The sequence below is a fragment of the Oryza brachyantha genome, chromosome 10, assembly GCF_000231095.2.
Source record: "Oryza brachyantha chromosome 10, ObraRS2, whole genome shotgun sequence".
Classification (NCBI taxonomy): Eukaryota; Viridiplantae; Streptophyta; class Magnoliopsida; order Poales; family Poaceae; genus Oryza; species Oryza brachyantha.
Window position 1 is genome coordinate 13523433 of NC_023172.2, and position 15925 is coordinate 13539357.

At 40.1% G+C, this 15925-nt stretch overlaps 1 protein-coding gene across 1 annotated transcript; it reads right to left on the bottom strand.

The window, feature by feature from the left end:
• Positions 1 to 6709: 6709 nt before the first annotated feature.
• On the bottom strand, positions 6710 to 7721 carry LOC102712852 (auxin-responsive protein SAUR32-like). The gene has a single exon (XM_040528358.1). It carries the CDS (start codon positions 7375 to 7377, stop codon positions 7009 to 7011), a length of 369 nt encoding a protein of 122 aa, XP_040384292.1. The 5' UTR covers positions 7378 to 7721; the 3' UTR covers positions 6710 to 7008.
• Between the last annotated feature and the right edge of the window lie 8204 nt (positions 7722 to 15925).

The window sequence follows — 15925 nt, forward strand, 5'->3', positions numbered from 1 at the left end:
GAAGATATGGATGACCAAATTTAGATAGGCTATTGGGAATACTATAAGGGGCCAAACTGCTAAAATGTCTGAGCGCCGTCAGCAGCCATTTTTGGCGCTCCCTCTACTATTTGTCATGTCATCTTTCCGTCCTCCATTATGACGGCGGATTTGCAAATTTTGGAAATAAAAATATAGTTTTGTAAATTATTTAATAAAAATTAAAAATAAATAAAATCATGCTTTTTATGCAATTCAGCCCAATAAGTAATGAAGCCCATGAACAAGTATACAGTGTCAGTCCATACCCCATGAGAACTCTCTGCAAAGCCCAGTAAGTACAGTACAGTTAAAGCAACCTTTTCCAGCTCTTCTAGAAGCAATTTTAGATGAGCACAGGTGATATGATCAGATGATGCCATTCCAGTGTGACAGCAACAAGGGAAACTTTAGAGAGCAGCTTTGTTCTTTTCCCGGGCTTTCGGCGCATATATGCTCTCCCACTTGATTAATACACATGCATCACAAGTTGCCCTTTCTCCTTTTGCTGTTATCCTTTAAAAAGTGGTTAAATCATCTACCAAGGAAGAAAATTAACCATAAATGTCCATCCATATCAGGGGCATTTAACTTTTTGCCACTCTTACGGATGTTCATAACAGATTTACCACTGGACCCACCTGTCATAGACTCATGAGGATCCACATGTTACAGGCAACGAGGAACAAATCTATTTTGGCCACTCGTAAGAATGACAAAAAGTTAAATCTCTCTCTATATCAAGTCTAATATTTAACCTGAATTAGCCATATATAAGCATAAGTCTAGAATTTAAATATAGATTTAACGAGAATAGTAACATCCTCATATTTTTGCTTTTGCTTATGCTTGTAAGCCAAAATTTAAATTTTCAACCTTAAAACTAAAGTTTATTTTGAGATTTTTTCTCATAGTTTATTTTTCAATTTTAGCTTTTAGATCACTAAAAACACATATATATATATATAAATATTCATAAATTATTTTTCGTTTCTAAATATGACGTCTAGCACAATTTTAATAACCAAAAAGTCTAACTAGCTGAGTTATCCTGGTAGTATTAGTTTGTGAGGTGATTGTTTGGCTAATGACATATTTGCAAAGAAAAATAATTTATAAATAAAAATTTTTATATATGTATTCATAGCGATCTAAGAGGCAATGCTAGAAAATAAGTTTTGGTGAAAAACCCTAAAATCAATTTTAAATTTAAGATTGAAAATTTAATTTTTATCTTATAAGCAATTAAGCATAACCCCAAGGACGTTAAAGTGGCGTGCTTGCATCTTTCATCTCCATTTCCACTTCACGAACACCTCGGCTTCCTAAATAAGCTTTTGTTATGACGGCAAAGTTAAAAGCTAATGCTTGTCATTATGCGAAGACCCAGACTTTTTGTTATTCCCCTTGATGGATACGTGTAACCAAACAAAACCGAGTTTATCGATCACTTTTGGCGCCTTGAGTCACGGCAAGATGGTAGCTGTCCTAATTACTCTCCGGAATATATTTGGGCATATGCGCTAATCACTCAAAATGTGTTGCCTCAAATTGACTCTCGATCGTGTCACGGTTTTTTGTGGGTATTTTATAATTTGTATTGAGAGTTTCAGACGAATCCTATCAAATATAAAATCATGTTAAATGTGCTCGATAGGGTCCTTTTCTTGGCAGGTGTTTGGCAGAGTCTTTAATATTAATTAAGTGTCGATTCCTGACACGTTTCGTGGATGTAATTTCTCTTGGAGAAAGCATTACGGGTTCCTTTGTGAGGATTTTCCTGGGTATTTTAATTGATTTATGTGAAAATCATGTAAAATTTCTATTCTCAAAAGAATCTTGCATATGAACACTAGAAATGTCAGACAAATCATATCGAAATTAATCAGATAATTAACGCATATTGAATTAAACATTAATTATTACTTAGTTGAAAAATGATTACATTTTAGCTATCTATAAGAAGTGTGTTCCTACAGAGAATTTTATATAATGGGAACAGACGTTGCTTCCACGGAAGCTACAGCTAGCCTCAAAACCAAATACAACAATCTAAGACAAATGATGAAGAGAAGACACAATAATTAAGCACCAAGAGTAATCTTATTAGTGGAACTCTATCCAGAGTTCCTAAACATAATTAACAGACAATCAATTAATTATTAATTATTACTAATTTAATTTTCCCATTGAAGTACCTAAGCAAAGTGTGTTGGTGATAATTAATACAAGTAAACGAGAAGAACATGACTAAGGGGGGGTTGTTTAGATGCGGCTAAACTTTTTAGCCTCATATCACATCGGATGTTTAGACACTAATTTGAAGTATTAAACATAGACTATTAATAAAACCCATCTATAATCTTGGACTAATTCACGAGACGAATCTAATGAGCCTAATTAATCGATTATTAGCCTATGTGATGCTACAGTAAACATTTGCTAGTTATGGATTAATTAGGCTTAAAAAATTCGTCTCGCGGATTAGTTCTCATTTATGAAATTAATTTTTTTATTAGTCTATATTTAATAATTTAAATTAGTATCTAAACATCCGATATAACTAGAGACTAAAAATAAGTCCCTATAAACAAACACCCCTAAAAAAGCGCCAGAAAATTAATCCATAAATATCTAGAGGGTATCCTTTGGCTAACACACGAGCGTCGTATGGCACCAAGCAAGTGGGAACAGGAAAAGTGTGCCACCAAATAACCCTAGCTGCGTTGCACCCAAATTCCGGAATTTTCTGCAAACAACTGGGCTGATCCGGCTGGAGATTTTGACCACGCGAATTGATTCAACTCCAAGTTTTGTTTGGTTGGTTGCACCTCGTGTTTGCGAAGCCTTGACTAATTAACCGCCAGAGTTTGGTCGCCTCCAAACGCTCCAGAATTCATTGGCGCGTCAACCTTTCAACTACTGCTGCTGCTGCTGCTAATTTCTCCCATCACCACCACCATTTTAAGCTAATCTGATCAACGTGAGAGAACCGGGCAGGTTTGGACAGCGAAGTTTTTGGAGTTGTTCAAAGGCTACTATTTAATTTGTGAGAACATATGCCGCGTGATTAATTGCCGATTTGCATGTTTAGTGCGTGGTTAATTGATTATTAAATCAGCTTGGTACGAAGAAGGGGAGAAACATATTTATGGAGCCGTCATTAATTTGCTAAAGGACATGAGATATGTTGATTTGTACTTATCCAAAGTTAAAGAAAATGGCCATAACTTGTGCAAAGAAAAACGATCATAACGTTCTCGAACTTGCCCAAATTTAGTCATGGCCCCCGCCTTGCTCTTTCACGAGCGGCGAACCCATCATGTGCCCTGCCCAATGGCAGATTTAGAAAAAAAATATTAGAAGGGGCTGGACGAAAAAAACTGCTTCTAGCCCTTCCTTCTCTATAATAATACCCAAAATTTTTTGTAGGGCCCAAGGGGGCTTCAGTGGCGTACATCAGATAGGGGGCTGAAGCTCTCTAGCCCTGGTGGTAGATCCGCCCCTGCCCCTAACCCTCCCCTATGCCCTACCCCCTTGCCTTTGCTCAAGCTAATTGGTAGGCACCTGTGCAGTGTCAATGATGATGGTGGCAGAGCCTCTCCCAAGCTCCCAACGAGGACAATGGCTGGAGAAACAACTAGATCTAGGGACCCTGCTCTCAGATCCGGTAGTGGTGGCCGCAGGGTTCTCCTCTGGCTGGGAGAAGATGGCGGCAGTGATTTTAGTTCTCCTAGCTAATGGACGACGATAGTGATAGGCTCATCCCCAACCCATGGCAAGCAATGAGTTGGGCTCCTCCTTGGATAGCAATAGGAGCTCCTTCGGATCACAAGTAGTGGCGGCAATGGAGGCCCTCCCTAGCCAATGGACAGCGATGGCGGAGCTCTTCCTAGGTTTGCATGCAAGAATGGCGATGGGGTAAGTGGGTCTATACCCTACTAATCAACAACCGTAGTAGCAACAGGGCATTTCTCTATCCCACAATGGGTGGCAATGAAGACCTCCTCAACCTATGGGTTGCATCGGCGGGTGGTCAGTGAATGCAGCAGTGCCAGGAGTGACAACCTTTCAGGTCTAGGGCATCCATGCACAAATCTAATTGCTTGTCGGCCCGATCTATAGTGTTGGCAGCTTTGGTTCTTGGATGGTGTTGGCAGCCACAGTGAGCTGCTAACAAACCTGTGAGTAGGCACAACATCAACGATGGGATTGCTCTCACAATCGTAGCTTGGTGGATACCAAGGCGGACGCTTGGACAATGACACATGTGGGTGCTGGTCCCTCCTTGGAGGCATCCTTTTGGGTCCTTCTGTCCAACAGTGTTTGGATTTTCTTTGGGTGTAACCCTAGCCTAACGCTTGGGCCGGCGATGGTGGCGCAACTTGGCTTCATGTCCTTCTTGTAGGCATCATTGAGGAAACCTTTCGTAATTACTAGTTATTTCCCGCTTCAGCACCTCATGGTTAGTTTTCAAAAGTCAGAGTTGTTGTTGCTTGATGCGTTCGATGAGTTTGGCAACGATGCCTCAAAGTTATGCTTGATTGCATGCGGGTTTGGCTGTTGTTCCCTAGGGAAGTGAGAGTTGCTCCATAGTTGTGAGCTTCGCAAGGATGACCTAACGCAAACCTTGTCAGCTATGTCTTGCTTTGGTGTGAGGTGGCAAGCTTTTGGTCTGCAAGACTTGATCTAGCTTGCTCATGCCTCAATGAGACTAGTGATCATGAAGTTGGAGTTGCGGCATCAACAGGGCATGGCATATGGCAACGATGACATGAGCCTAGCTGAGTTGTGGTTGGGGCAGTTTGGGTTTTCGTTCTAACCCTGATATTTCATGCCGAAGTTGGAGTCACACATTCACGTGGATTGTGGTGTGATGATGATGATATTGCGTCTTTGTCAGTGTGTAGAAGTCTTGTTTTTATTCTAGCTTGTCGCTTGGTTTAGTGTAGTACTATTGGTGTTGGTTGTTCTATCTTGGTCTTGGTGGTTTAGGTCAGCTAGCAGAGAGTTTGTTGTATATGTGGTTTTCGCCCAGTTTCCCCTATTTAACTGAACACTAAGATTTTGTTCCAGTTTTCTCCTTAAGATGAGACACCTTCTTCTCTATATAACACGCTGGCAACTGCATGAACATTTAAAAAAAGAATAACGGTATGAACAATTTTTTTTTAAAAAAAGAATCGTACAAAATGGGGAAGCCCCAAAGATTTGGTGGTGGAATAGAATTTATTGCGGATACATGATTTGTCTGATGTTTAAATTTGAGTTATAATTATGCATGCGTGCATAGTATTTGACATGTCTTTAGTGAATTTAATGAATGCCCCCAAATATTACTGACATACCTGCGCTCTCAATATGTATTTAATATGTATTTAGTGAGATTGAGAATCCTGTATCGTTGGCCTCCGTCTTTTTACCATGTTAGGATGTGTATTTGTGGATGTGTGTAGCCTTTATTTCAAAATATATGACATATTTTGTTTTATTATGATAAGAATTTGACCAAAGATTATTCTATTAGGATATAATTTTTATCATACTGAATTAATATTATTAGATTTCTATTTGAAAATATTTTTTTATGATTATACTTCTTTATAATTATACTTTTATGCCGTATAAGTAATTTATTTATCAAACATGGTTCTAACGAAACAATGTACTGTCTATATTTTGATATGGGGGAGTATATCTTGAAATGGAGGAGTATGTGCATATATGACTTCGGTCATAAAAAAAGTGTGTGGGTGTGGTGTGTGCGTTTGTATCTTTCGCCTTTGTGTAATAAAAAGATATCCTATTTTTTTTCTAAAAAAACAATATAAACTAACTATTTTACTTTTTTATCAAGATATATCATCACAAACTTTTAACTATGTGATGCATGATAAACTTTTTAACTATGTGATGCAGGAAAATATCATTGTATGACTGATTGTTGTAACTTAGTAACATAAGTTTTTATGAGTTCTTATAGAGGATATTAACAAACCAGCCTCGGAATAATTCTGAGGAATAAGCTAAAGAGACCGAAGGTGGGGGAACGGAATACATAAAGATACGCTGCAGTACAACTTTAATGGCAGTACTTCCATTGCTAATTCGGTCTTAAACGCACAAAGATTCCTCTTCTCTTCCCCAGCGAATAGAAAAGAAAATCGCATTGCTAATTCTGTCACGCGCAAAGATCATTTCTTTCGCGGTTATCCAAATTGTATGGGAAAGAAATTAATCGTGTAGTGATGGACGTTAAATACTTGTATTTCGCGTGAAGTTTCCTTCCATATTAATTTCCCGTATTAGACTGGAAGAGAAAGCAACTTGATTGGCGAAAAAGTAGTGTTTTGGCATTAATAACGTAGAATCCACGCATTAATGACATGGCAATGGCCATGTCAAAGCTCTAAACAATTAGAAGAACATGGTTGACAAATTAACAATCTTTTTACGGGTGGATCGATCAAGCTATATTAAAAAGAAACAAAATGGCCTAAAAAAATAAATCCAAGAATTGCTCTGAACTTATTGGAGCAAATCAACAAATTAACAAACTTTTGCAAGTATATCGATCAAACCATACTAAATTAGTGATGTGTTTAAAGTGAATGTTCAAGAAGGAAAAATGAACTAAAATCTAAGAACAAAAAATGAACTAAAATCTAAGAACTACTCAAAATTATGGGAGCAAATCAACAAGTTAACAATCTTTTGCAAGTACAACGATCAAAGTATATTGAATTATTGATGTGTTCAAAGAAGTGGATGTACAACAAAGAAAAAAAGAAGAAGAATAAAGCTAAGAAATACGCTTTCTTTACACTTGAGATCTCAAATTTTTCGTCGTCATCAGCATCGCAAGCCGTCCTCCGATTCTTCCGGTGAGTAAACCCAATCGAATCAAGATCGGAGGAGGGAGCAAAAGGAAAAACCAAAACTAGCTAAGTAGTTAACCAACCCTAAATCCATGGAGAGATCAGCCAAGAATCACGCGCGGAAGCAGTCGGCGAAGCGCGGGAGGTGGAGGTGGATCTGGCTCTGGTGGTGGTGGGCGGCGGCGGCGTCGAGGTCGACGAGGTGGTGGGCGCCGTGGAGGTCCTGGTCGATGAGGCGCTCGACGTGGACGAAGCGGTCGACGGGGCAGGGGATGGCGATGGCGCCCTGCTGCCGGAAGCCGTACTCCCGCTCCGCCTCCTCGAGCAGCGCGCCGAACAGCGGGTGCTTGAGGTGGCCGAGCGGCACGGCGAACCGCCGCTGCTCCTCCCCGTCGGCCCCCACCCTCACCGTCACGCACCCCTTCGGCGCCACCGCCGCCCCCTGCCCCTGCCCCTGCTGCTGCTGGTGCCTCCCGTGCATCTTGGAATCCAAGAACTCAACCGAGGAGGAGGAGCAGCAGGAAGACGACGACGAGAAAGAGAGAGAGCTCCTGCTCCTGCTGGTCGTCGAGAGGAGGAAGACGAAGAAGACGAAGCTGGGTTGGGTTAGAGGGAGAAGGGCCAGGGGTCGGAGCTGGAGATGGCGAGGCGGAAGACGGTGAGGGAGGAGTCGCGGAGCGAGGTGGGCACGTTGGACATGGCGATTTCCCTCTCCTCTCTTCTCTTCTTCTCTTCTTTCCGTTGCCGAGTAGAGGGGGAGGTCACTGCGACGCGGGGGGCGGATTTTATAGCCTCGCGCCGTCGCGCGCGGGTCTCGGTCGCGTCCCTCGCCGTTTCGCGACTTTGCGGCTACGGACGGTGCGATCGATTTGGGGGCGGGGCGGGGTGGCGGATGGATTGTTGGGTGTTGCGTGCGTAGATTTGTGATTTTGTGGGGTGTTTGGGTGTGTGTTTTGGGCGTGTTTCTTTCGTCTCCCTCCCTTTTTCGGTTGTTTTTCTGGGAGATGTGGATATGGTCAAATGGATAGGCGTCATCGTGTTTCCCTTCGTTTCTTAGTTAGTTTGAGATTATTGTAATTAAATTACTAGAAATTATCAGGTCCACCTAGTGATCAAATGTTTAAAAATTTTAATTTCACCAATCTAATCCGTTCACTGTCGTTGGATAATAATCTAAAAGCATACACGCAAGTTAAAAACTCTCATACATGTCCTCCATCAGTCCCCCATGCATTAATACATGCGTGTTTGGTGGAATAACAAAAAATCAAACGTTTGATCAATAGCAAAAGTGAAAATAATCTAAAACACCCATGTGGATTATTGTAATGGTTTACTATAGCTCATGAATTATATTATTATAATCTGATAAGCATTTTTAAGCAATATATTCTCATATTGTTTGGTAGCTAAGAGCCTATGACCTACAACTTTCGGATAATTTTAAAGTAGAGGGCAACTATTGATCAATTACTTAAAAAACTGAAACCATCAATCGATTTTGTTATAAGTTAGAGTAAAAATATCCTATGGACAAGCACAAATATCGAAGTAAATCTAACCGACGGGAAAATTGTTTGATAGATTAAAATCTTTCAAACGATTAACAAATAGCAAAAACAGTAATTATCCGCATGGTCATACAGTGATTTGCACCAATATAACCTTATCACAATCATCATAAGTGATAATAAATAGGATCTTAATTTGGTTGTGCCTTGTGTGTCCTGTGAGGTGGTTTGGGTAGTTGTGATTCCGGATTCTGTGGTGATAACGTATGATGATGGATGCACGGTGAGGTAGTTGGATGGATAAAACGTACTACTTCGTACTAAAAAAATTCAGGTATGTAGTTTGTGACCATCTATCTTATTTAAATAATTTATTAAAAAATTAAAAAAATAGTCACACGTAAAATATTATTTATATTTTATCATATAGTAACAATAAAATATTAATCATAAATTTTTTAAATAAGATAAAGAGTCAAAAATACCATCTAAAAACTCAGAAATTCGTTTATTTTGAGACGGAGGTCGTAAACATGCTAGGCGTTGGTGAATTTCTATGGGAGGGAGAAGAGGGTAGGAATTTGTTTTTTTTTTAGTTAGAGTAGCTCGTTGAAGAGTTCTCGGGTTGACCGGAAATTTTATCAACAGGTTTATCCTGATCGGCGTCGTCACTGTTCAAAATTCAAACATTGGATATGGCTATATTAGTACAGAAGCATAGTTCGAGTTGTTCTGCGCGTGTATTAAAATATCGGGCTTTCTCACTAGAACCATTTTTTCATTACATTTTCTTATATATCTTTATTATCTACAGAAAGTCACGTACGTATTCATTAATTTGTAATGGAGCAGCGTCCGGTACGAACGCGATCGCATGGCTGGCTCGCCGGCTTGCCCACAGACGCACGGCGGCGCGACGTGACGTCGCCGTCGCCGTCGCCGTGGCCCCCCCGGTTCGCGCCGCACGCGAATGCGGCGGTGTCGCCGTAGACAATCCTGGACCAGGCAAAGCTGGAGGGCCGGATTCTCTTCTCACGGCGGAAGGGTGGCAAAGCTGCCGCGCGAGATCTTTTGCGGAGCGGTGAGAACGCCACCACTCGCGCCCCGCCTCGACGATGTGCGGCGGCTCGCCGGACGTGTGGCCTGCGTACTTGCCACACCATATGCGATTGACACACCCATATTTTCGTTTATATACTGGTTTATATCAGCTAAGATTTAAATTTCAAATCCTAATTTTAGAGTTTTTTTACATAGTTCATTATTCAGTCTTAGCTTAAAAGAATAAGTATATAAAAGTTTTATTAATAAATTATTTTTTAAATAAATCATTTAGATTTTTTTCATAAAAAAAAGACAAACATTTAACTTCTGATGCCTCTTCTTCTGGTCGTACGAGATCATTCTGGTTCGCTTTCGACCGGGTAACGTCAATCTTGAAGCATCTCTCCTCCTTGTCTCGATTCCGGTCTGGATTGACGATGAGTGAATATATATGGTGATGATCGTTTACGGCGACATTTATGTTTAATTTCTCTTCGAATTGAGTGGATTTTTTTTTCCTTTGGCTCCTAGTACTACCAATCATCAAGCTGTCGCAACCTGGGTTGGTTACCTCAGAGAGAGGGAGAGATCGATGATTCGATGGGGTTGGAGTTGTGGCAGGAGGAGCAATATTGGTGGAGGCGTTGCATTCTGCCATACTGTGTCTGCAATCAGCATGTGTAGTGCTACTACTACATGTTTGCAGGCATTCACGTCTAAGCGTCAGACGCTTGTCTCACGCACGACCGATGGCTGCATAATTGGTCCACTAGCACGGAACCTCACATTTATAATGGGTTATTCATGACGAGCAGAAGCAGCTGTTACAAATAATAGTAGCTGTAACGGGTAAACTTGACGACCACTAGATATAGCTAAATTTAGTTGTTACATATGCTCGGTAACTTATATATACCAACTGTGTTAGAGCCATTATAAATGAATAAATGATATATCATATATCATTTGACATTTGTAACGGTTTTTTTTGAGACGTTGATCTAAAAGCTGAAAAGAATAAATTATACTCACACCGTCTCAGAGAAAAACGAATTTTCGGATTTAAAATTTAGACATCCATACACTACGTCCCAAGTCTAAATCTAGAAATAAAAAATTTCTGTGGCGGAAGGAGCAGTCAATCTCCCTAATGCTTTTATTTGGTGATGCTTCGTGTTGGCCGTAGACTTGTGGTCAAGTCAATCCACGCTGGACCATTCCTGCCGCATGAGAAGGCGTCGGCACCAAAACCATCGCCGTACGTGACCCCCGTCCTCATCACGGTCCCACCCGTTCCATTGCACGCCACTTCACGCACGTTACCACGCGCAGCGCAACGTCGTCGTCGTGCGCCGCGCGCCCGCTAATCGATCCCCACACGAAGAACTGAGTTTGGTTCCTAAATTTTTTTTAAAAACATCACATCAAATTTTTAAACACCTAAATAAAGTATTAAACATAGATAAAAAACTAATTGCATAGTTATGAAAGAAATCTTAAGACGAATCTTTTGAGCCTAATTAGTTCATAATTACAGTGCTACAGTAACCAACCTGCGTTAATGACGGATTAATTAGGCTTAAAAGATCCGTCTCACGGTTTTTAAGCTAGCCGTGAAATTCGCTTTTTCGTTTGTGTCTAAAAACCCTTCCGACATTCGATGTGATGTTTTTGCCAAAAAATTTTGGCAACTAAACATCACCTAAACACGCGGCCCCGAACCGATTCGCGTGCGTGCGTACTCGCGTCGTGTCCCCTCGCGCGCGCGAGGAGTCGAGAGATAGCGGCGGGCCGCAGCCGACCACGCGCGCGCCTCGGTGTCACACACACCGTCGTCATCTCGGGTGATCATATATATCTCCACCTCCGATTCGATCCGGATCGTTTCGGTTCGAGCCCGTCCCCCGTGGCCGTGGGAGGCAACGCAAGCGCCCGCGCTGCACCACGTACGGTTGGTGCGCTGAGCCTTCGTCGCTAAGTCAGTCAGTCACGGCCTCACCGGTGCACGTACCGTACGTGAAATGTGTAGCTGGGTGGCGGTTTCGCGGGAGGGTTTTGCGGCTGCGATTTGGAGGGTTTCGCACATGCGCACGGGAGGAGGAGGAGGAGCTGGAGCTGGCCGTAGCCGGTCGGCGCGTCTCCTGGCGTGGCCTGGAAGCTGGGACTGGGAGCGTGATGATGCATGCCGTCGGCGTCGGTTTTGTCGACCGATGCGGGGGTGGGGGAGGGAGGATCAGGTGAAGGCAGGCACCGGGCGACACGCGTGGACGGCATACGCGTCCGTGCCGGTGCCGGGTCGTGTTGGGTTGGGGGGGCATGGGGCCTACCCCAGGTAGCCCGCGCACGCTTCGTTGTTGGTTGGTTGCCGTGTCAGTATTTTTCTAGTACTTTAGTCCCTTTCATAAACTTGTTTTACGAAGAACTCCTCAAAAAAATTTCTCACAGGTAGACTCCTTTTCTCAGCGCCAGCGACACACTTGCCTCCACTGCTGATAAAATTAAGGGACGCGGTGCCAATTTTTTAGCGTTCAGGATATATTCATAAACAACTTATTTGTACAAATCATATTTGTAGAATATTTTACATATTTTTACCTAACTAGGAGTATATATGTAAATCAGTTATTTACAAATATATCCTCGGTCTCTCTTGGTGTCAATGTTCGGCTGCCACGAGAGCTAAGGCGTGTCGATGGTAGAGTTATTGGAGCCAAGATGTTGGACCTATTACGAAATAAGTTTTTAAGAAAGGTCACCATGTAAACGAAAATACAGGTCGCCTTGCCACCCTGGAAGTTTGGTGGTGCACAGCTTGCACGTAGAGAGTACATACTTGTATTGACATCCAAGTTTCTCTTTTCAGACAAACAAAAGCTTTGGAGTATCACTCTCTCGTTCTGTACTTCTGTTTTTAAGAAAACTAGTTATGGCATGTGTGTTGCAACTGTCTTTAGATTTTATTCGGTTTAGTCAAAAAGTTTAGGTCAAGTGAGTTGTCTGATGGGTTTTTCTGAGAAATTGTTTTTTTTTTGTTGAATGAGTTTTATGGTGGAAAGAGATTTTTACCTGGAGGTGATAAAAGATAAAGATCCAACAAAGCTGCCTTTATATATTTATTATATATTCCATGTGCTAAAATAATAATTGACGGTTTTGGCTATGGGACGTTCAGCTTCAACAACTATAAACAAATTTGAAATAATTGATTTTAGCAGTACATATTTTGATATTGATTTGTGACAGTATATCATTAGATTTGTTATTGAAATTACTTTACTAATATCTCAAATTTAAGCATATCTATTTTGATATTGCATAAAAAGTGGATGCTAAATTAGTTGTAAACAAGAGGTGTATCAGTACGGCTATCTTTCAAAAAGGAAAATGAAGTTCTTTCAAAAAAAAATACATTAAGACGTCTCCTTCCGTAGTTGTTGGGGTTCACACTCCACAGGATAAGGACTATCATGTGTATTTGTTCAATTGCTACTACAACCACCGACCTTCCGAGATTTTGGCGAATGTCAGACACGGCATTGCGATGCCCTGTACTTCTGGAAACTGGTAGCTGAACTGGCAGTTTTTTCTTGAGCTGATCTGGATGTTGCTGGGGACGAATAGATATATTAAGACCATGTTTAGTTTTTAATTTTTTTTCTAAAACCATCACATTAAATCTTTGGACATTTAAATGAAGCATTAAACATAGATGAAAAAAACTAATTACATAGTTATGTGAGAAATCGTGAGATGAATTTTTTAAGACTAATTAGTCCATAATTAGCCATAAATGCTACAGTAATAAATATATACTAATGATGACATAATTAGGCTCAAAAGATTCGTCTCACGGTTTCCAGGCGAGCTGTGAAATTCGTTTTTTTCATTCGTGTCCGAAAACTCCTTCCGACATTCGGTCAAACGTCCGATGTAACATTCCTGCCAAAAAAATTTTCCATCTAAACACCCCCTAATTGGAGCAAAGATGACAAGGTTTGCGCTGGCAGAGGGATGCACACGGTCTTCTACGGCGAGCAACTTTGTGCTTCTTTTAGCATTATCGTTGACACTTGGAGTAGATTTTAGATTTTAGTGATATAAAAGCAAATATTAAAAAAATAAAATTTGATAAAATAAACTTTAAATTTAAAGTAAAAAAATTAAATTTTAGTTTATAAGTGTAAGAAAAAAGTGAAAAGACGAGGAGAAATATACCTATTGTTTAGACGGTGCCGAGCAGCTGCAGATGATGCATTACTAGCTGCAGGTTGCTGCCCTGCAAGCATCCAAGCAGATCTTCTACGTTCCAACTAGGAGTTGATTAGTGATACTACACTACTTATTGCTTCTTAATGCTGTAGGTCAACCACTAACTAAGTTTCATAATATAATGATTTTTTAATTTTAATTTTATAGTAAATATAAATATTTTAAGTACTATTCATACTACTTGTCCCACAAAACACTTTCATTCAACTTTTTAAATTTTGATCCGCACCTTACTTTTCATCCTTATTCATTTCTCATTTATTAGGTAGCTATGGTTTTTTTTTCTCAATCTTAATTCATACTAAATAAGTTAAAAATGCTTAAATTTTAGACGAATGGAGCAGGTCTCATGCGTCGAAGCAATCAGGCCATGGTTGCAGGGGAGGTTGTGTTGGCTTCTGAACATCGGTAGAGGCAGCGAAAGACGCTCTTTTCCATTAATCTATCAAGGCATGCAGGCCTTCACGTTGCTTCTGTTTGGCCTTCACTTCATGGATTATTGATTTCTAATTTTGGATTTCCTTGTTAATTTATTCGTTACAAAATACTGTGCTGGAGTTTATTTGTAGTCCATTTGACCGTTTTGATACGTTTCAGAGTTTGATGCTACCGTTAGATTTCATTTATTTTTAAGTGAAACTTACGGAAGCACACAGCTCGCTTCCGTCCTCCATTTGGGCTGTTTCAAATTCCAAGACCAGATCTTCTACAAGAGCTTTCTTCGTGCTTGCACAGTATCATCTTATTTTTTGATGACGAGAGCGTCTAACAAACTCAAAGGGCAGGTACAATTGGACGATGTCAATGTACTCGTGTGATTTGGAAAATAAATGTCGCACTGTAGAGTGTAGACCAATAGCTCATGCAATTTGTTGTATGAGTGACGCAGTTTATTTCAAGCAACTTAGAGGTTTGGAAAAAAAAATGAAGAGGGTCAAAGTCCTAAATAGTACATTTCATGTAAAAAGTTTACATAAAAATTCATCGCATATTGTTTTTAAAGAATTTTTAACTTTACGGTAGCTAAACTATTCGTTTATACCCTCATAATTATCATAAAAATCAGATGTCTGTGTGGTAGTAAGTAACTAAGAATGGAGGAACAATTTTACCATTATTAAGAAATAAGAAAGGTTCTCTATATACCAAAATTACACTCAAAATTTAATGTCATCGAAAGATACATATCAACTCTATGAACTAGCGGTGTATTTTGTTTTTCCTCACTATATATAGCCTTCTGGAGTTATAGTCTTTTAATTATTTTTTTCAGCTATATCAATATGAAACTTTGCATCCTGGTGTGGTTTGTTGAAAAAGAAAGAAAGAAAATATGTGAAACCAAATTGTAATGAGGCCCATCTGAATAGAGTAGGCTCACGCAAAAATCCATGTGCAATGTGTTTTTTTAGAGAATGATATTTTTACCCGGTATCTATATCCACTCGGATATATGTAGCTATTTTTTTTAAGGAACTTTGGGAACTTAGCCCGATTTGGATAAGGACTATGGAGCAGCATTTGATGTAAGATGGGCTAAAAAAAACAAATTTGTGATAACTTATCAGATCGTCAGCATGTGGACTCCTTGTTTTGCTTCAGATCTGCTGCAAGCCCAGTCGTGTTAAGCATATCCGGGCTTTACCACGAGGGGAAGCCTCAGTTGCTGAAAGGGCAACAGAGTTTGTAGGTGTTAGCACTGTATGAAACTTGCCAACCAGGCCCCTGGACAGACCGAGGCAACGAATCAAATATCGGACGAGGTGTACTTTTTGTTGTTTCGTACTTCCAAATTTTTTTATTTAACACCGTTAACTTTTATATCTAATCATTCATCTTATTATCTTTTTCAAATATGCAAAATTATAAATTGTTTTTAAAATTCTTTTAGTAATAAATTAATCATAACAAAAATTAATAATTGTATATTTTTAATAAGACGAATTATCGAACGTAGACCAAAAATTAATGACGTTAAATAAAATGAGGAGAGTAGTATCCTGCAAAGAGTTATTATTATATCTCCTTTTATATTTTTGCACTTAACACAGAAAACACACACCACAATTTACACATGAACTCGCAGGTGCGTGCGCCCCCCAAGCCCCAAGGACACGCTCAACGGACGAAATGGAGTCTAGCAGCAAATCTTTAGCTACACTAATCTCTATTGAATCGCCTGGGTATAATATTCATGAACACCAG

Coding starts and splice junctions, on each gene's coding strand:
- LOC102712852 (XM_040528358.1), bottom strand. CDS start 7,377: ATGCACGGGAGGCACCAGCAGCAGCAGGGGCAGGGGCAGGGGGCGGCG.